Here is a 22,849-nt window from a genome sequence, read left to right on the forward strand (position 1 = left end):
AACAAATTAGTGAAACAATATGTGCTCTTCTACTACATATATTTACAGAGTGAATAGCATAGAGCATATACATCTCAGGTGAAAAGAGATAAGTCCATAAGTTCTCTGAGAAATAACCAAGATACTTATTAAGTAAGTATAAGAAATTTATCTTTATCTTGGAGTCCACCCATACATTTTCAACGGCTTGGATTGCATTTCTTTTTCATTTTAGCAAAGTATAATATTTGTTTCCTGTTTCTATAGAGTATTAGACAAACGTCCATCGAGTTTCCCAACAACAACAACCAACAACATACCCAATGTAATCCCACATGTGAGGTCTGGGAAAGGTAGTGTGTACGCAGACCTTAGACCTTACCCCTACATAGATTTTTTCAATTGCTTTCTAAGCTCGTAAATCAGTATATCAACTACAACATGCCTCATTCACACATGAGATTTCCTAATCCCACTAAAATCTACATCTTCTTAACTTTTTAAAAATGAATAAGTTATATGTATTAAAACTTGGTTAGATCAATATTGATCTTACCTGTTATTGTTGTGATCAATCTTGGAACTTTTTCAGTGCCGTGTAGTTAAACCAGTAAGAACAATTCAGATTCTTAAGCCTCATAGAGCATTCCAACCTCGATACGTTGAGGTAATGGTACACCCAAAGCAGGCAGTGCAGATCTGCAATTGCTGTGCAAAACTTCATAGAAAGCGAGCATAGTTCTATCAAACCAGCCAGAATGCTTACCGATATGAAACCTCGTCTTTCCACGAATATGGACCACTCCAGCAAGCTTGGCCTCTTCCAACTTGGAAGTTTCATCGTCTACTTCCACTGAATTATGGTTGGAGCAGTGAAGCACATGAGACCGTAAACTCTCGATAACTTGATTAACCAAATCATCCCCTTCAAGACTAAGTTTATCTGAATAACCATACTGAATCACACATCTATAAACTCCTTTGAGACCTAGTTTACTAACGACAATCCTTTCATCCGGTGCTACTTTAGGAACCAGCAAATATCGAAGAGTTGTAAATACAGTAACTTTGTGCAGAGATCTCATGTTCTTTATGTAATGACCTAAAATTGGGGTTAAACCGTCTTGGATATTCGTATAGAAGAAGCAGATTCCAGGAACTCTCTGAACACCTGGATCCGTTAGCAGTGTCCTAAATCTCTCTAAGTCTATCTTGTGTGTCAACTCATATTCGAGCTTTCTCTGTCTACCATAGAACCAGCCAAACATAATGAAAGCAAGAATGAGAGAGATGGCAAAAGGAATCCAACCACCTTCTGGAATTTTTGTGCAGATTGCACTCACGTAGACACTTTCCATCACGAAAAACACAATGAAGTAGAGTGCGACAAGAGCTAGTGGAGTTCTCCAAATAATGATCATAACCAATGTTAGCAATATAGTGGTTATAAGCATAACCATGCTAACAACAACACCTGTTAGTGAGTCCATTTTAAGTAGTTAATAGAAAAGAGATGAACAGTTCTATTTCCAAAAAAAAAAAATGAACAGTTGCACGAATAATAAATCATCCGATCTCCTTTTGGCACAATGATTCCATTTTGTAGTCGAGATATTCAGAAGAATGCTCATTCTACTAATAACTGTTGTTACATGCACAACATTGGCCAACGTAGACGCATATCAAAGGTAAGCATATGACATGTAGATAATATCACCTCAAACTAGAGAAACATGCATTTATTCCTTTGTGTAAACATAAAAATCATACATATATGTGATTTCTATTTGGGCAATGCTAAACACGACAGGAAATTTTGTTGAACTTGACTTGCACCACATATATGTGCTTTATCAGTTATATTCATTCATGTCATTTGTATTTGGACAATGCTAAAAAAGACGAGACAATTTCTGAAATACTGAACCAAATAGTACGAAAAAATTTCAAGTTCGCAATTTGTAATTTCGTTAGCTTTAGAGACTCTTACCGAAGGCGTTTCCGATGTCTTGTCCATCTCCAAAGATGAGTATTACAGCAACGCAGAGAATCATAAGGATGTAGTTAACTTCTGGTGAGTAAACCTCACCTTCATTGCTGGAGGATGTGTGAACTACCTTCACCCGAGGAAAATAATCCAAAACGACTGATTGCTTAATAACAGAAAAGGTGGCTGAAATCAGTGACTGACTTGCAACTATTGCAGCTAATGTGGCTATCACAAACATTGGCCAGTACACAGCAGATGGTATAAACTTGTAAAATCCATCAGCTTGGTCACTGGGATTTCTGATCAGATATGCAGTCTGCCCCGCATATGTCAGCACTAATGATGGATATATAGTACCAAAAAATGCTATCTGACAGAAAACGAGAGTTTGTAAATCATATAGAAGAAGAAGAAGAAGAGACTATGAGAAATTCGGAGATGTAGTAAGTATTTTACCCGTATTGAACTCCTGTTGAAATGACCAAGATCAGCAAACATAGCTTCAGAACCTGAAAAATATGGTACGAATGTATTCTAAAAGAGGAACATATTCTACTAATCTACTTGTCTTCCCAAGATGCGAGTCAATACCAACCCCCCCCCCCCCCCCCCGAACTTGTTCCAAGAAGTCAGTTACACACGTTTTTGGGCAACCTAGTGCCCTGTACTTGTCATAAGTGTATCCAATACCACCCTAAGAGGACACGGGGCATAGAAAGTGTTCTCACTTTCTTGAGGTTCTTGAAAGCTAAAAATAAAATTAGAGGTAAATAACACATGAAAGCGCATGCATAAACTCCCTTTTCCTCATCTGCTTCTGTCTATCATGTCGTCACCACTCAAGTAGGCATTAGATACACTTTGGACAAGTAAAGGGGAGTGTTATGTCGCTTGCAAAGTTTGAGTGAGTAACTGACATTTCAGAACTAGTTCAGGGAAAATTTATGATTATTCCAGATATAAACCTAACGAAATTTAATAAAGCAAGACATGTAGTTTAAGAAATGCAGATACTTGAAGACCCAAAAATGACCTCTGGGTCAAAATGGAGTTACCGCATGATAGAATCAAGCTCATCTCTGCTAATGTCATACGTCACAATTAGCACATATCCCAGTTATCAATAAAGCAAACAAGTTTCCCCAATTTCACTTTACCACTTATCATAAGAAGCTAGTATTTCAAGGTCCATACTAGATGAAGCATGTGAAATTCCAAACAAGCAGAACAGACACGAGGAAACGGATTTATGTATTAATGTAAAATCTAAATGAAGAACTGTAGCAGACCACACCAATGACGAGGCTTACCTGTAATGCACATGATGGTACCACCAAGACATATCCATCCTTGTTTTCCATTTCTTAAGAAGAAGTGGACTATGTAATGAGGTGATATTGCCTTGAATATGCTAGGATAATACTTTATGATACTGTATATCCCAACGAGAGGAGTTGTAAGAGTCCATGCACCCATGATAGGAGAGAACACGAAACTCACTCGTGAAGTACCAAATTTCTGCAGGAGGAATATAATAATGATAATGATTGCTGAGAAAGCTTCTACCAATGCTGCAAGTAGCAAAGAAAGAAACTATGAATGTCGATAGAGAGAGAGAGAGAGAGAGAGAGAGAGAGAGAGAGCTGTTTAGATAAAAGGAGGCCAATAGACATGTTTAGTGAAAGATCAGTCTTTACAAAAAAAAAAACTCCCAACTTTAAGCAATTCCTCTGACACTCCTTATTGTTGTCATATTTATTGAAGTTAAAGTGTTCTATAATCACTTGATCAACTAATTTCCAAATGAGGATTCAAGTTATTGCAAAGAGTTTCCAGAATCAGTATTCAAGTAACATATGTAAATCTGTGAAAGGTCGTCGTTTAACAAGAAGCATGATAACTTAAAACACAAGGCAAGTATAATAATCAAAATTGTTCCTCTACCACTTCTCAATTACCCTCAAAATCTTTGAAGCCCTCCACGTACAATGATTAATTTGTATCATACTGTACATTCTGTCATACTTACATTTACTGACCGAGGGAAAACGTGCTCTTATGCCATCCATTGCAGACAACACTAACAGAAAAAAGGGGCAATTAATGAAACTGAACTGGCAAAGGAAAACTAAGTGGTTAGCAATCAAAAGGGCGCTGAAAGCACACAAGAAAGCCCAACAGAGGCTAACATACCTGAGATGGCAGGTGTAAGTATGCCATCACCAATTAGCATGCACATACCCAACATTGCAATGAAAAGCAGTACCCTTCTGGAAATCAGACTCCTCTCAAAAAATTTGCCCAGCCTACTTGGCTTTCTTGATTGGTTAACATAAGAATTGCTTGAATTTAAATTGGCATTCTTGGAAGAAAGAATCCCGATATTTATATTCCTGCAGAGTAATGAATAAAGAGCAAATGTTCCACCTGCAAAGGCCTATGTTTCAGAACAAAACTTTCTAGAATGATCACGTCAAAAGCGAAATGAAGAAACACTGTAGTGTCTTTCAAAAAGAGTTTCAACCAATGAAGTAAAGAAAATTAGAAAGTGACTCAACATTATAAGCCGTCCGATCTTTAAATCATGGAGTCCAAGTTCAAAAACATTCTGAAAAAGAGAACCAAAAAGCAAAACGAAAAGGAAAAACATAGGGAGGATCTCATTTATCTTGACATTCTCGAAAAGATTAACTTTTTGTATGAGAAATACATAGGAACAGTTTCTTAATCCTCGAGTTACCCGAGATTTAAGCAGCAGAAGTACAAAGAAAGATAGAGATCAGTAATACCTTCGCCCTGATCATCAGCTTTGAGAGCTATACTAGCATATTTGACACCACCAATTAGAGTGAGCGTCCAAAACATTATGCTGTAGATCCCCAAATAGTCATCCTTAGTTGGAGACTTGAACGGCATTGATGGATATACATAAAGTGGAGATGTGACGAGACCCCCAAAAACAACTCCTAAGGTCTTGTATGCAAGGACCAAGGTACCCCATCGTCCAGTGTCCTAAACCAATATAGTTTCCGAGAAAGAAAAAGAGTGAAATCAAATATAAAGTAGAGATGATTGTTGATAGAGAAATGACAAGTTCCCTAAACTAGTAAACAATAGAAATCAAAAAGAGTTCAAGGTAATTGGATTTTTCAAGACTATTGTTTGAATTGATAGATTATTTGATTTCAAATATGAAAAAGACTTCGTCACAGAAATATTTGAAAAGCCACATTTTCTGGTTCATGTAAAAAGGTAGCAAATGTTATGAATAATATCCAGGTGGAGAGAACTTGAGACAAATTGGAAAGTCTTCCTTGGACATTAAGATTGATGCAAAACACCGTTAGTGTATACGTATGCACGGATTTGAAATCAATGCATCCAAAAGTAACTGGAGTCCAATTTGCGAGAGATAAGCAATAGGCATTAGTTAAGGAGTTAACTCTCAGCAACTCTTACCAATACAAAATAATTCGTCTCCACTCTCTAACATCATATTACCATAGGGTGAGGATCGGTAGATTAGCTCCGTCATCAGAGATATACAACATATTAGTCATTTCTCGATTGACTAAGGTGTCAAATGCTTGCTTTGAATGTTTGGAAGTGAACTGAAATATGGAGTTTCTAGCTATATTTTGTCACTAATAAAGCAGCTTTACACTTGACCTCAGCCAAAATGCTGAGAGAGGTAATCAAAACACATGAAAAAATACTATACCTCTCTCTTGCATAACTATTTTAAGATAATGAAGGAATTGCATTAAGGAAATACCATCAACAACAACTTCACCTCAAATTCAAATTTAATTGTGCTTGGTTATATGAATCTTATTCATAAACTTTATATATATATATATATATATATATATATATATATATATATATATATATATATATATATATATATATATATATATATATATATATATATATATATATATATATATATATATATATATATATATATATATAATCGGAGTAAACAACAACAATATACCCAATGTATTCACACAAGTGGGGTGCATGGAGGAGAGAGAGTGTAGACCTTACCCCTACCTCGTGGAGATAGAGAGGCTGATTCTTGAAGCCCCTTGACTCAAGTAATTAATGCATAACAAATCAGTTTGAAAAAGAAAATACGAAAGTAAATAAGGCATAGCAAACAAGACATTGCAAATAATAGGGAGACCGTAACATAGCATTCAGAGCAAAGTAATGCAATAACCGAAGCACAAGAAACAATAGGTAGTAACAAAAACCAAACGACAAGAAACTACGAGAATAATGTTAATACTAACTACCCACCAAGAACATCCCATCAAATCCTAAATATGCAATGCGAAAAACTACCCCCTCCGTCCCAATTTATGTGGTACCATTTGACTAGGCACAAAGTTTTAAAAAAGGAAGACTTTTGAAATGTGTGCTCCAAAACAGGCCTCAGATATTTGGTGTGGCTGGCTGTAAATCATTTCATTTTTTATCAGGAAAGGAACAACCGGTATCGTTCGGGGGATAATAATTATACTTTCATAAAGTTAAATTATTTCTAAATATAAAAAGGTGACAGTCTTTCTGGGAGAGACTAAAAAGAAAACTATGCCACATAAATTGGGACAGAGGAGTCCACTAGACAAAAAAAAAAAGATATTAAAACATAGCAGAAATTACACTTCGAAAAGCTGCACCAGATTCTAGTTCCATTGATCAAGAGTACTTGCACCCTCCCACTAATACTCCAGGAACCAGGTAACACTATCCACCTCGTGATCATGGCAAACACTGAAGAAGTGTCACACGTAGATTAGAAATGTAAACATACAATGGAAGTTAGACATCGAGTACATACACACCAAAAAAACAAAAGATCACATGAAATCAAATAAACAAAGACACGAGACTTGCATGATAGACAAACCAAAAAAAAGGACATGCAACAAAATAGAACACATTGTCCAACAATATTAAAAAAGAAGAGATAAATAAACAGAGAGCGTTGGAATTAATGTGGAAAACCTTTTGGTGATTGTTAATAATGGTATCATCCTCATGCATGGCCATTACAACCGTTGCATCCGACTTAGAGTCATGCTTTTCTGGTTCTCGATCCATCGCCTTGAAATTCAACAAAATTTTGAGATGAAAAAAGAAAGCTGGGTATGGCACGTAGCTAGAGTTTGTTTGCAGACTGAAGAGTTGGCATTTTTTTTTTTTTTTTTTTGGCAAATAAGAGTTGGCCTATTTATAAACGATGATTTGGAAAGAGAGTGAGCTAGGGGGTTTGCCTTTAATGAGACAATTGATATAGGTATAAAGGTTACCTTTCTGTATATATTTATGACGATACGTGATTCAAATTTTATGGGTTTAATTTTAAGATTTTTAGTATTGAACCCATTTTATTTTTAAAGTTATGGATTTATATTACTATATACTCTATTACAATTTAATAATTTTTTACATATAAATTTATGATCCGCGTCGAAATTTAAGGGTTCGATTGAACCCCCACTTATAATCCTAGATACGCTACAGACCCGTTTGTCCAAGAGAATTATTCACCTTTTTTTTTTTCGAATTGTTTTTCACTTTATTTGAAAATCAGCTTTTGGCTATGAAAATTTCAAATACTGCTTGAAGTTGTATTTGAAATTTGAAAAACACCTGAAACCTTTTTTTCACTTTTTCACTTTCAATACATTCAAACAATCAAATACTTTTTGCAAAAATTACAACCAACCACAAATCCATCTTCAGTTCTAACTTTAAAAATTCCAAATAAAGTGAAAAATATTTGATCTCTATGGCCAAACGCCCACCTAGTTGAGAACTATAAAATATGACTCTTTTTGGAAAAAGAACAAAAAGACATACGCAGATCAGATGAGCCTCTTTTTTAATTTTTCCAGAGAAGGTCTAAGTCCTGAACATATTGAAAATGATTTAAATTTTTTCTCCTTCTACCTATTGACCTTAGTTATGTTTCACATTAATTTTCGGGTTAAAAATATCATTCTTTTAACAAAAATGAGATAGCACATGTAACTTTAATTAAATAGATGACACTGATTTTATTGATCCGTATGGCAAGGTTAGGTAACTTTTTACATGCCCCCCAGTATACATATTTCTGAAAAAACTTTTTCCTTTTGGTATATAGCAACCTTTTTACACATGTTAGTATATCATATGACTCCTTTCGGGGAAAATAGGTAACCTTTTTACATAAGTTCAACACATGAAAGTTCAACACATGACTCCTTTCTGCGAAAAAAAACAAAAAACTTACTCTTTTAACATTTTTCTTTTGTTACATAGGTTAACTTCTTAGTTCTTACGTATGTTAGGATTAGGATCTTTTCTGAAAAGGAAAAAAAAACATAGAAGTGGAAGGGGGAAAGATAAACATTTATGGCTAAGTTGCTAAGGTTTCACGTGATTGAATAATGGGTCAAGAGTCCCCACATAAAGGGGAGGGAGTCGACTAAACATCTCAAGTAGAGGTGTCAAAATGGGTTGGCACTTTGTACTTAACCTAATTCAAATTTCTAAAAACTAAAGAATTAACTTTACAGACGGGGTTTTATTTCTTTTAAGGTGCCCCGCAAAATGGCCAGCTCAACCCAGCCCCAAGCGGGCGCGAGGTTGGGACGACACCTTTTTAGTTTTTTCGTCTTCCGAAATAAGATTTTCTAAGTGATTTTTGGTACAATTTGAACATGAAACTTCTGCAATATGAAATAGAATCTTCTACCACTCATTCTTGGGCAAATCCATATCAGAGAAGGAAAAAATTCAAGAGAACAAATAAAGTATAAATTATTATTTTTAATCACTAATTCAGATTACATACAAAAGAAATTAAGCATAATATAAATTCTAAGACAAAAAAGTATTACTCCAGTTTCTAATTACTACTTAGTAGTAAGTACATTCTTTTTTCTCATTACTTTTTATCTTTTTGTTTAGTTTACTTGTATTTTTTTTAAAATTAATTAATTTATTATTCTTTTCGGTCTCGCGGCCGGCCCCGCCCAACCCTCGAGGCGGGCGGCTAAGAGAGCCGGCTTTTCGAGCCTCACTTCTATATGGGCCAAAGAAATCTTAGCTCAACCCTACTTAAATAAAGGGTTCGGTTGGGCCGGCCTCGCGGGCCAAGCCCATATTGACGGCTCTAATCTCAAGCTAGTGGCGGGAATTTCAACCCGCATCCGATCCCCAATTCTTGTTCATTCCGGATAATCGTGTTGGCTGAATTGTGACGGCGTATGATAGTATCGGGTGAGCAACAACCGCTTCATCACAATACTTACTGTTACGCGGCGCCTTCCTGAGACTTCTTGGAAGGGCGACGTAAGGCTAAGCAACCGATGATTCCAAGGTTACTGTCCGCCAACCGGGGTCCCCTCCGCACGCTAGACGAGACCGCAGTGCCGTGCGGGAAAACCGATGTCAAAAGCAATTGAGAGAACAGAAAAGTGAATTGAGAATGAGAAAGAAAGAGAGCTTGTTTGCATTAATGAAAGCTATTACAATGAGAGCAAGCGGTGTCGAGGGGGAGAGACACCAGTACAGAGAATTGATTGCTTGCTTGAAAGTTTTGATTGCTTGATCCCCCCTAATAATGCTTTAAAAATAAAAACCCAAGTTACAGGACTAGACATAACTTTGCTAGAGAATCACAACCAAAAATACATAAAGTAAACTATTCTATATTTACAACAAAAGAGATATTTACAACAAAAGAGACCTAACTAGAGCAGGTCCATGTGCACCCCGGCCGTGGCATTGTCGCGCGCGCAGGCACGCGGCGCGCGCACACCGGGGCGCAGCACCGGGCGCCGGGCGCCGGCGCGCAGGCGTGGCGCGCGCACGCGCGCGGGCGCGGGCACCGGGCGCCGGGCGCCGGCGAGCGGTGGCCGTCGGCCACCGGGCGCCGGGTGTGTGCGGGCGCGAGCGAGGGACATCGACGGGGTGACACAGGCAAGCAACCTTGTCACTGGGGGCATCCGAGACCACGGGGCCGTCCATGGCGCTAGGGGCGCGCAGGCTTGTCACGGCACCATGGGGCGCGTCCAAGGTGGTCATGGGGCATGGCCGGAAAGCCGCCCATGACATTCTCCCCCCACCGAGTTGGCGACGTCCCGCGCCTTACTTGCAAGATAGTCATCGATCGTGTGCTTGTAGGCTTCGAGGCCGGTGCCCTCTCCCACGTATTCTCTTCTGTGTCACATCCCTGCCATTTCACTAGGAACTCTTAGTGATCTTTCCTTGACGCATGTATGACTCGATCATTGATGATGGCTTATACTACCCTTTTCCCGCTTGCCGTGAGCCTCGAATACTGGGTATTGTGAGCTGGCTTCGTGAAGGGTCTTCTGTGTCTTCTCGAAAAGGCTTTAAAAGACTGACATGGAACACAGGATGAATCTTCCACCAAGCTGGGGTATCCACCCGGTATGCTACCTTTCCAATGCGCCTCTCAATGGACAGAGGTCCAATATATTTCTGTAACAGGCGGGGGTCATGGACCCCTGCAAATAGATATCTCTTTGGGATCTTCACCATCACCTTGTCCCCAACCTGATATTCCACAAAGCGACGATTCTGATCGGCATGTCTCTTCATCCGCTTTTGTGCCTTCACCAGATAGCTCCGCACTATCTCCAAATTTGGCTTCCATTCTTTCGAGAAGCTAGCTGCTCGTGGAGATTTTGACATATTTGGGGCATTCACCGTGTGTGGGAGTAGCGGTTGCTGTCCGGTAACAATTTCAAAAGCGCTCTTGTTTGTGCTAGAGCTCTTTTGTGAGTTGAAACACAGTTGGGCCGCATCCAATAGCTTCACCCAATTCTTCTGCGAGCCAGTAACAAAGTGCCGCAGATATTCCTCCAACATGCCATTGAACCGCTCCGTCTGACCATCGGATTGCGGGTGAAAACTCGAGCTGTGACTCAGTTTAGACCCCAAGCACTTAAAGAGCTGGGTCCAAAAGTTGCTGGTGAAGCGAGAGTCGCGATCACTAACAATGTCCTTGGGCAGACCCCAATATTTGACAACATGGGCGAAGAAGAGTCGAGCTGTCTCCTCTGCCGATATATACTTGGGTGCTGCAATGAAAGTGGCATACTTAGAGAACCGATCAACCACGACCAAGATAGTCGTGAGATCTCCAACCTTGGGCAAGCCGGTGATGAAATCCAATGAAACGCTTTCCCAAGGCCTCTTTGGGACAGGTAATGGCTCCAAAGCAGCCCGCTTGTGTTAAGCGGTCAGACTTGTCTTTCTGGCATACTAGGCAAGTCTTCACATACTGAGCAACATCATCTGCCATCCGGGGCCAATAATACGCACGGCGTAGCAGTGCCATGGTACGTTCTTCTCCGGGTGGCCTCGCCCACAGTGTCGTGACATTCCATCAGAGAGTCCTCCGCATCTCCTCCCTTAGGAACATAAAGGCGGTTTCCTTTGCCTTCGTGAACCCATCCTCCATGTAGAATCGGCGGGTTTTTCCTGACTCGCTAAGTCGACCAAGTACCGAGCGTGCGGTCCTTGGTGAGTAGGTCCCGGATTTGATCTTTTAGCGGTGGTAGCCACCTCACTCCCCCTAAAGGTGGCAAGCAGGCATACCGATGCTAGATCAGCCCTTCGACTTAGTGCATCCGCAACATGGTTGGTCTTCCCACTTCGGTATTCTAGATTGAAGTGAAATTCCGCTAGAGTTCCTGCCATCCGGCTCCGGCGGCCATTTAGTTTTGGTCGGGTCATGAAGTGACCGACACCGTGTTGTCCGTCTTCACCACGAACGGGGACCCCGTAAGATAGTGCCTCCAAATGCGCAAGCAATGGACGACAAACCAATAATTCTTTCTCGTGGGCGCATAGCGCCGTTCCGCATCCTTCGCCTTTCGACTCTCGTATGCCACCGGTGCCCTCTGTAGCAAGACTCGCCCAAGGCGTAGTCGAGGCGTCCGTCTTGCACTTCGAATGGTTTGGCCAAGTCGGGCAAGGCCAAAACGTGGCTACTAGACATAGCCACTTTTAGTGAGTTGAAGGCGTTCGCTCTTTGGCGACCGGGTCCCAAGGTGTGATCTTCTTGAGGAGCTCGTCGGCGGTAATGCAACGAGGGAGTAGTTCTTGACGAACCGTCGATAAAAGTTGCATAGGCCAAGGAACGCCCTCAAGGCATGGATGTCCTTGGGTGGCGGCCAATCCGGATGCCTTTGATCTTTTGTTGGTCCATCTTGATGCGACCCTCTTCAACAACATGCCCAAGGAAGTCAATCTGCGTTTTTGGGCAAAGGAGCATTTGGATAATTTCACGTATAACTCATGCTCTCGAAACTGAGTTAGGACTTTCCTCAGGTGCTCCAGGTGTTCGCCCAACATTTTGCTGTACACCACAATGTCATCTAGGTATACCACCACAAATTCGTCAATGTATTCTCGAAAGACCTGGTTCATTAGGGTGCAAAACGTGGTCGGAGCATTGGTCAAGCCGAACGGCATGACTAGGAAGTCGAACGAGCCATATCTTGTCACACATGTCGTCTTGGACTCGTCTCCTTCAAAGAATGCGGACTTGCCAATAACCTGTCTTCAGATCTATTTTGGTGAACACTGTGGCACCGCCCAATCTGTCAAACAAGTCCGCCATCAATGGTATGGGGTATTTGTTCTTCACGGTGATCTTGTTGAGAGCCCGATAGTCAACACAGAGCCTTAGGGTACCATCATGCTTCTTTTGGAATAGCACAGGTGACCCATAAGGCGATTTGGAGGGCACAATGATCCCCGTGTCTAGCATCTCCGTCAACTGTCTCCGAAGCTCGGTGAGTTCGGGCTGTGACATTCTGTAGGGTGCACGGGCAGGTGGCTTCGCACCCGGCACCAGTTCAATTTCATGATCGACTGTCCGCCTAGGCGGGAGTCGCTTTGGCATGTCTTGCGGCATGACATCCTCAAACTCCTTCATAAGCTCCTTCACAAAAGCGTTGGAATGGGCCCGAGGAACGCTCAATCTCTTCAACGCAGGGTAGCTAGGAACGTGGGTTCTCGTCGATGGACCCCCTTCTTCAGCTGCAATGCGCAGATATTTCCCGAGGCCATCTTTATGGTTGTGCATGGGACAATGCAGGTTTGGCCCCGTTTGCTCCCATCATCGCAAAGCACATCCGCATGTGGTATGGGAATGATGTTAGTTTGTCTCATGAATTCCAACCCCACTATCAAGTCGAAGTCGTCAATGATCACTACCCGCAAGTCGAACTTGCCTTCATATGGACCCATCTTCACCTAAGCACTCCTTTGGCTATCCCACCCACCAATTGGGGCGGTGAGTTGATAGCTTTGACACGACCCTTGCCCTTGCCCACAACTAGGCCAAGGCGTTCTACTTTCCGTGGTGGCCGATAGTCGCGCGTAGCACCTGTGTCTATCATGGCCTTAATAGGTTTGCCATTTACTCTCAAATCAACAAACATCAGGGTCTTCTCCTTTCTGGGAGGAGGCCCATTGCCTGCCTATGTCTTTCCCTTCTTGGCAGTTGAGCTTGGGTCTTTCTTTTTGCATATGCCGGCACTGGTGCCCTCTACAGCCTTGGAAATGGAACAAACAAGTGCATTGAAGGCACCTACTGGTTCTGTCTGATCCGCATCATCCTCATCATCGTCCGTCCCATCATCCGGTAATTTGACGGGCGTTCATCCGTGCCCCGTGGGCATTCGTTGTTCCAATGTGGTCCGCCGCAACGACGACACCCCGCGGGGGCTTCCGCCCCGATCATTATTATGAGACGCAGCACTATTGTCGTCGCCTCGAGGAGGAACTTTAGATTTGGTTGCACTACGATCTCCTCCACTCGTCGGGGGGCCGCCACGAGCTTGGCCCCTGAATCCCCCACGGATGGTGGGTGAGGTCTATCCTTCGAGCTTCCACTTGGTAGTCACCAAGGCATTCCGCGAGTACTGGATAGCTTGGGTAGGGAATCGACCTCTCGTCTTTGTATCTCCACGCGGGCGTGGGCTTCAAGCCCTCCATGAACGTGAAAAACTTGTCTTTGTCACTCATGTCCCTTATGTTCAGCATGAGCGCAGAGAACTCTCGCACATACTCTCGGACTGACTTCGTTTGCCTGAGTTCCCGAAGCTTCCTCCGTGCATTATACTCGACGTTCTCGGGGAAGAACTGCAAGCGTATGGCTGCTTTTAGTTCCTCCCATGTTTCAAGAGTATCCTCCCCAGCCCTGATGGCTTCATACTTCACACGCCACCAGAGTTTGGCGTCGCCTTGTAAATACATGGCGCCAGCTTGCTACCTTCTTTGACTCTTCCAATTCTCCCACAGCGTCGAAGTACTGCTCGATGTCGAAGATGAAATTTTCAAGCTCTTTGGCATTTCGAGCGCCCTGATAGGGCTTTGGTTCAGGAATCTTGAGTTTCTGGGTCGCGGCAATGTTTGCCACTCCCCCATTAGGATTGCCCCCTCCTCGGAGTAGGCCTTGCAGAGCAACACGACAACGCCGAGTTGATTTGTCAAGTTGTCGATGGTTTTCGCACGGCGACATTCATCCCCCGTCGCCCGTGCCCCCGTAGGCCGTCCCCCTCTCGTTGTGTGGCGCCCGTCCGGGCGGCCGCATCCGTGTCACCAAGCAATATGTACAATGTCTTGTTCGGCCCGCGCATCCTCGCGGTCCGGGTCATCCAATCTATCATTCACGGGCCGTAATCCGTTCACCGCAGTTTCCAAAATCAAGAGGCGGTCTCCATGGTTCACCATGGTCGAAAATGATGCCAATAGCAACGTGTTCCTCGTCCGATGTCGAGCCTAAGCTCGATACCAAGCGTTACGCGGCGCCTTCCCGAGACTTCTTGGAATGGCGACGTAAGGCTAAGCAACCGATGATTCCAAGGTTACCGTCCGCCAACCGGGTCCCTCCGCACGCTAGACGAGACCGGCGAAGCCGTGCGGGAAAACCGATGTCAAAAGCAATTGAGAGAACAGAAAAGTGAATTGAGAATGAGAAAGAAAGAGAGCTTGTTTGCATTAACGAAAGCTATTACAATGAGAGCAAGCGGTGTCGAGGGGGAGAGACACCAGTACAGAGAATTGATTGCTTGCTTGAAAGTTTTGATTGCTTGATCCCCCCTAATAATGCTTTAAAAATAAAAACCCAAGTTACAGGACTAGACATAACTTTGCTAGAGAATCACAACCAAAAATACATAAAGTAAACTATTCTATATTTACAACAAAAGAGATATTTACAACAAAAGAGACCTAACTAGAGCGAGGTCCACGTGCACCCCTCGGTCGTGGCATTGCCGTGCGCGCGCAGGCACGGGGCGCGCGCACACGGGGGCGAGCACGGGCGCGGGCGCCGGCGCGCGGGGCACGGGCGCGCGCCGGGGCGCGGCACCGGGCGCCGGGCGCGGCACCGTAGCGTGGCCGCACCGGCCACCGGGCGCCGGGCACGCGTTGGGGCACGGCCGGCAGGGGCGCGAGCGAGGGACATTGATGGGGTGACATAGGCAGAAGCAACCTTGTCACTTGGGGCATCCGAGACCACGGGGCCGTCTATGGCGTTGGGCGCTAAGAGGCTTGTCATGGCACCATGGGGCGCGTCCAAAGGGTCATGGGGCATCGCTGGCGCTGGCACTGTAGCAGGGCTGCACTGTCACTTATGGCAAACCTGTTCAAATGTTACTCAGAAACAAAAAGTCTAAAACGAAGAAAAATGCGGATACCTCCCTGGGTGGAAAGAGTATACTCCTGAGAAGAACAACGATGTTTATTAAATAGACAAATTCATTTTGTATATATCAAAAGAGAAGTTGAAATAATTATAAAAACGCATAAAAATTATAAACGATAATCTTGCCGCAAGCGGTGTCACGGGACACTGCTTCATCGTGATCTTTTATTAGATATGTATATTTAATTAATAAGCAAAATAAAATTATTGAATATAAATATAAAAAATACATTATTTGTTAGAAAGCTGCTAAACTACCATACTAATTTGACCAAAATTTGGCCACACCTATAAAAAGACCACCATAACCTTTTTGGGAAAAACCCCAAAATTGAATTGATGAGAGAGGATTCCATGCAAATTTCGAATTAATGAACTTTGAAAGGAAAGGGAAGAAATGACATAGACTAAGTACAAATTATTGAATTTAACCTAGATACCCATGTGAATTTATTGAACTACCCTCATTTGGGCCATTGTGGCTAAAATCAATGTGGCACAAAGACCTTTCCGTATTTGTTATTATAGTGATTTATTTATTTGTTCACTTCTTCAAATGTTTGCGCGGTTTACAAAAAATCCTATGTACGCACCAAATATATGGAAAAAATCTACTACTACAAGAAGGAAGAAGTTTACATGAAATAAAAAAAATAGTAAGTTTATACCAGACATATTTAACATTCAAAATATTCAATCTGAACTGTTGGTTCCTTAACTAGCAAACTCACAATAATTTAAAGTGATTGTTAACTGACTGCTAAAAACTAATATAAAGTATGGGGTCATTATTTTGGTAGTACTATTAATACTTGGGAGTAACAATAATTTTTGGAATTACCGAATTGTAAAAAATTATTGAAACATATAGTGAAATTAACAAAAATAACCCCAACAAACCATAACAGTAACACATGGTACATATTAGGAGTCACTGGCACATGGCTCAATTACCAGACTGAATTATAAAGTTGAAATTCAAAGCATCATATGCTAATTAAGTGGAAACATTAGTGTTTGGCCATACTTTGAAAAAGTGCTTCTAAGTTCTAAGTATATTTTTCTCAAAAGTGCTTAAGTGCTTTTGAGCTTAAAACTATTTTTTTATTTTTGAAAAACTAAGATCTACATTTTCCTAAAAAAGACTTATTTTCTCCCAAAAGCTTGGTCAAACACCTCACTTTTTTAAAATAAGTACTTATTGAAAAACATAAGTGTTTTTGGAAAAAAATAAGCTTCGCCAAACAGGCTAATACTCTTTTCTATATATCTAGTGGTGATATTTGGAGAATGGGGAGAATAAAACACCAAAGATATTTAGACAAAAATGTCCTTACCTAAAACACGGAAAGACTTCAGTACTATGATATGTTGGAGTTTGAAACTTTTATAAGTGAAACTCCACCACATTATATATGTTGAAGTTCGAAACTTTTAAAGATGAAGCTTCAGCATACTATACTAGAGTTCTGGCCCAATTTTTAAAATAAAATTTCATAGGTGCAATGTTTATAGCAAGGCTTGTTCAAACTCCACGACACAATCATGGAATTTCAACTCCAAGATATTGTCCTTGAGTTCAAGAGAGGTATCATGACATAATATTTTCATATTTATTTTACTCATGATACCTATTCTAAGATTTCATTATTCTACCAATTTTAAACTCCGTGAAAATATTCTATGAATCATTCCTGGAGTTCTAAACTCTAAGAACTTTTCGAACTCCACTTGTTAAAGTTCGAATTAAAAGTGGTTAATTTCTTATTTAATTTGAAATAAAGGGTAAACTTTGATTGTCGGCTCAAAATTAATCATACCACCTAATTTACTTATTTTTAGAGAATTATGATATCAGGCGATGTTGCCTTTCACTAGTTTTTGCGCGTTTGTTTTATTTTTCTATTTCGGTGCAGAGATCAGAGATGTATCATGTACACACCAATTGTTTGATTTGTTGGTTTCTCTATATAAAATAATCTTTAGATATATTATAAGTTAGATCATGGCTATGACTCTTTCCTAATATATATGTTGGTAATAGGTGGAGGATTTTGGTACTAGGCAATGATGTATATTTATTGCGTTAGATAAAAGTGAGCTGGATTACCCCATATGGAATCCCTATGAGAAATTACCCCATATGGAATGCCTGGCAAAATTGTTAGAAATCATAGGCCAAAAAACAATTTTCTTAACAATCTCTGTCACAATAGAGTTCCTTTTAAAATTTTCTTTTTGGCATGGAGGATTTTTAAAAAGATGCTACTTTTTAATGATATTATTATCAGATTTAATATCAACTCACAAACTAATTGTTTTTGTTGTAGGATTGCACAAAACGACACTATGCATCACTTTGCAGTTTTATTCTTCTATCGTAAAAATCTGTTGATAAAAAAGGGATTTCAAGATTCAAATCTCCTGGTAATGCAGTTTTGAATGTCAATTTCAATATTTGAAATTCAATTTAAGAAAACGAGGTAGATGGCATTACTGAACATTATTAAAGATACAAAGTCTCTATATATTGTTAAAAATGCCAACCTGGCTTGGTGGCCTAGCTTGCTCTATTTAACTACCTTTTTGCCCCAACAACCATGGTTCAAACTTCGACGGAAGCGTTGAGAAAATATTACAGGAATAGAATAGAGATATGCCCAGGGTCTTGGATGGCGCATGGTGCCTTTGGTGAATTGTACAAGGCGCATGGAACACTATTGCATATTAACCAAGGTCTTGATGAGTGCATGCAAACAAAAAATCATGGCCCCATTTTTGCAAACAAAATCAACGGCATGATATGCAGACAAATACGAATAAGTGGATCCAGGATCAAATAACACAGATGCTGCTCTATGACGAACAGAAATGGTGCCTAAAATCACAGCATCTGAGGCCTCTGCCTCGGGCTTAACAGGAAATGAGTAACAATGGACCCCACTGCGTCCAATCTGAGATCCCTCTCTCGCACTCTGGGACCCACCTCTAGCTGCATGGGATCCACCTCTAGAACCTTGAGAACCACCGCGGCCTGACTGAGCGCCGCCCCTCTGAGAAGCACCACCTCGACCACCAGACGATGTTGGGCTAGAGAGAATTATTAAACTGCGGATGTTGAGGTCATGGCTTAGTTTGAATGATCTAGAATAAAGGTAAGAATTTAAGTTTTATTTATTTGTGATTTAACAGTGTGTCATGCGCCGTGTACCAAGCGCCCGACCAAGACCCTAGGCCTATTTCTACTCTAGTCCCATAAAATCTTCTCAACGCTTCCACCGAGGTTCTATCCATAGTGATTGACGAAAAAAGGTATTAAATGGATCAAGTTAGACCACCAAGCTAAGTTGAAATTTTTAACAATACGTAGATACTTTTTATCTATAATAATGTTCACTAATGTTGTCTACTTCATTTTCTGAAATTAAACCTCAAATATTCAAATTGACATTCAAAACTGCATTACCACGAGATTTCCATCTTGGAAGCCCTTTTAATAATCAGATTTTTACTAAAGGAGAATGAAAATTGTGCACGAACTTGGGTGAATAAATAGAATGAGGTAACAAGTGTTTTTTTACAAAATTAGCGCTGTCAAATCTCCTTGCAGCTCCTTGTTCTGCTAGATCTCCGAAAACTACACAAAATCATGGAAAAATAGCGTAAAACGGATATCCGAGCGCAACATGGTTTGGAGAATGCAGTAATATACCGCGGACTGATCGTTTAAGCTATAATGTCCCAAACTACACGCCGATACATGTGGAGTACTATGTGAAACCCCCTTGGAATGCAACATGTAAATCAGCCTATTGTCAACATCTTCAACAACTGGTGGAGTAGAAAACCTGAAAATGCTATTCACAAAATTCTTCTGAAGATCGCCCCTAACTTCATTTGCTGGGAATTATGGAAGCAGTGGTGTGCCTGTAAACATGGTGGCCAAAGACACTTCCTTTAAACAAGATGTTCTATCAAGCTTTTGGTCATATCAAAGTTGGTTTGACCAAATACTTTCAAAATTTGCAAGATATCAACCACTTGCCTACTTTCTGTCTTACAGTAGAAAAACCTAGGCCAGTGCATATGGTGAAGCAGGTTACCTAGATCTTTCCTCAACCTGGAAGCATCAAGACCAATACAGATGGTAGCTACTTACATGAGAGTGGCAGGGCAGGCATTAGTGTAATTGTAAAAATTAGTCAGGGTGAACTGATTATGGCATTCTCCATTTCTGTCAATTGTTGTAACAATATTATGGATGAGGCTTTAGCAGCAGAGTTTGGGGTAAAATAGTGTTATCAACATGGATACACTAATTTTAGACTTGAACTAGATTCTAAGGTCATAACTACTATGTTGGATAACAACCTTGTCACTCACATGAAGCTAAAACAAGTTCTGGACACCATCTGAAGTATCAAGAAAAGATTTGGAATTCAAGGGACCACTGCTTCAGATAAGAGAACCAAGTTGTAGATTTCTTAGCAAAATTTGCTTCCACATCTGTTCAAAATCTCCTCACTTAGTCCCTCTTTCATTTGCCTGGACAAGCAAAAGGCTCTTTTGTAATAACCCATATTTTTTTTAGGCTTAGTTGATAATTTAAATAATAAGAAAGAAAGAAATAGAGCTAACGATGTCTGAATGTGGGAAATCAGAAGCACGCAGAAGCAGAGAAAAGAAAGTTGTAGAAAAAGAGGAAAGAAAGGGAGAAAAAGAGAGGAAAAGCAAAAACAAAAAATAGAAATTTTCCACCCAACTCATCAAGGTAATGACTCTACTCTTTTATTTAAGTTTATTATGTAATTATGGGTGAATTTTTATGGTGAAAACATGGGGATATTTTGAGGAATTGAGAAAGTTTAGCCCTAGGGTTCTTCAACCTAAATTATTGATTTGAAGGGGCAAATAACGACAGATTTTAGACTTCTATATATCATTGGAATCGTCTTGTCGAAAGCTTCCCGAAAACATATGTCTTGTCGGGTCTTGAACCCATTGACCAGAGGGCGTTTTCGTCCTTTAAAATTTGACTTCGACCTTTTAAACCTCTAAAAATATAGAAGTGGTTTACCCTAAGGATTTTGACCATTCTAAATCCGTTTTTGTGTAGTTTGAGGTGATCCAGAGACTCGAAAATGCAGTTTTGATTTATTGGAAAGTGCGCTTGAATTGTGAATTTGAGGTAAGTAAGACTTTAAGCTTTGGGTGCTTGCTTTTCAAACCTGTTTTTAAAGTATGTTTTATCTGTCTGGTCCATGTGTTGGGACGAGCGTGTGCTTGGCAAAATCGGTGGTCCTTGAGGCTAGCCGCACATATTTTATTTTCAAATACACTAAACTCTTATTATAAATTGTTTTGTGATGTGATACGACCGTGAGCCATGACTTCACTGGGCCATTGTGTATGCTTCCCTGAGCATTGTGTATGGTTCTTGACTTCATTGGGGCATTGTGTATGCTTCTTGATTTTTATTGGGGCATTGTGTATGGTTCTTGACATATTTGGCACATTGTGTATGCTGCCGTGAACTCGTGGTATTGAGTAATTTCTCTAACGTCCTTAGTGTAAATTGTGTTGAGATACATAGTATACTTGATAAATAGTGGTTTGAACCTTGGTTGGATATTTTATAATGATATATTCATGTGCATAATATTTGTGCTTGTTGTGTATTTGTATTTTCTAACACTTGTTCCAAGGGTATTTAAAGTGGGTGTCGAGGATCTTACTGGGTTATATTTACATATAGCTCACTCCTTACCTGCATGCCCATGCAGATACTATGGGTGACTACGAAGCTATTAGCTGACGAGTTTGCTAGAGTTGGTCTATTGGTTGAGGTAACCCGCCACTTTGTTCGTGGAGGCTGCCAAAAGTGTCCTTATCATTTATTTATTAATGTCTTTTCTTTTGGGGTTTTCAAACCCGAGTGTTTTGTAATTCTCTTAGATGCTCCATGGTCTAGTGTGGGATTTGGGCAAGAGTAACTGATTAATATTCTGAGACACTAGTTATCCGTAATTAATTATCATACTATTTGGGTACTTATTTAAATTATTAAATGCTGTGGAATTATGGTTAAGATATGAAAATTTGGTTCGCCTGGCTGGTGGTGTATGCTGGGTGCCAGTCACGTCTAAGGGGTATTTTGGGACGTGACATCTTTTCAGTTAGATAAGTGGCAACTATCTAGTCTGAGGTGTAAATATGACAAAGCCAACTTTTTTCTTAGCTAAATTGATTACTTAATTGATTTACAGAAGGCGCTATAATAAATAGTGCTTAGTTGATTTACAGAAGGCACTATAATAAATAGTGTTGTAAGCCTTTTGGTCTCATTGGGGTGATTTCATCACCTTTGGCTGTGTTGTATTGTAGTCTAGTCCCCTTCTGCTCCTTTTTTGCTAATACAACACGACTCAGAGCTAGTTCGGGTAATTGATTAAAAAAATTGTGTTAGACAACGAAACATCCTATGAAACTCTACATACTAAAGAAACTATCAACTTTAATCTATGAAACTTCTACGATATTAGAGAATGAACAACAATAAAGTTATGGGCTTAACCCTACTAAAAAAGGAATGAAATACCAACGATGTGACTCATTGATTTTAAGGCAGGCTCACGTAATCAAAAGTAAAGAAGGTGCAGGATCCTAGCTCGCACGTGGATCATCTTGTTTATGAGCAATGCCTAAATCCGACATCATGAAAACAATGTCTGAGTATTGAAATACCCAGCATACATCATATCCAAGCCACCCATGGTGCGACAAGAGTTACATATACAACAAAATATCAAGTGCACGATCAAGAAAAATTCAAGTAAATATTTTAATTCGCCAAAGCATTTAATGTAAGCACATGATCTTTCACGATGACTGGCATACTTTCCCCACCAGTGAGGCTATATAATGCATGAAGGATCCAAAAAAAAAAAAAAACTCATCTACTTTGAACTTAAAACGAAAGGAAGCAATATGTTCTAAAAAGAGATTCCTACGTTATAACTCACTAATTCATAATTATTTTCCTAATTAACATTACTTTTGTTATGTTTCAAAAATAACAGAATTAATAACAATTACAGCACAATATTGTGCACGTGTAGTAATTA

The 22,849-nt window shown here is 40.4% G+C and overlaps 1 protein-coding gene across 3 annotated transcripts; it reads right to left on the reverse strand.

Annotated features, from left to right (window-relative positions):
- Nucleotides 1-338: 338 nt before the first annotated feature.
- LOC132045293 (probable potassium transporter 17) lies at nt 339-20,443 on the reverse strand. Of its 3 annotated transcripts, none has more exons than XM_059435851.1 (9): nt 20,109-20,443; nt 6,989-7,087; nt 4,759-4,981; nt 4,163-4,396; nt 3,999-4,049; nt 3,280-3,540; nt 2,426-2,478; nt 1,970-2,339; nt 339-1,453 (listed from the first exon to the last, which is right to left on the reverse strand). In XM_059435851.1, the coding sequence occupies exons 2-9, from the start codon at nt 7,082-7,084 to the stop codon at nt 609-611; spliced, it is 2,133 nt and encodes a 710-aa protein (XP_059291834.1). In that variant the 5' UTR covers nt 7,085-7,087; nt 20,109-20,443; the 3' UTR covers nt 339-608. The 3 variants fall into 3 exon arrangements, with proteins under 3 accessions (XP_059291834.1, XP_059291832.1, XP_059291835.1); XM_059435849.1 differs by having other exon boundaries at nt 20,097-20,443; XM_059435852.1 differs by lacking the exons at nt 6,989-7,087; nt 20,109-20,443 and adding an exon at nt 5,471-5,614.
- Between the last annotated feature and the right edge of the window lie 2,406 nt (nt 20,444-22,849).

Source organism: Lycium ferocissimum, unplaced genomic scaffold, assembly GCF_029784015.1.
Source record: "Lycium ferocissimum isolate CSIRO_LF1 unplaced genomic scaffold, AGI_CSIRO_Lferr_CH_V1 ctg640, whole genome shotgun sequence".
Taxonomy (NCBI): Eukaryota; Viridiplantae; Streptophyta; class Magnoliopsida; order Solanales; family Solanaceae; genus Lycium; species Lycium ferocissimum.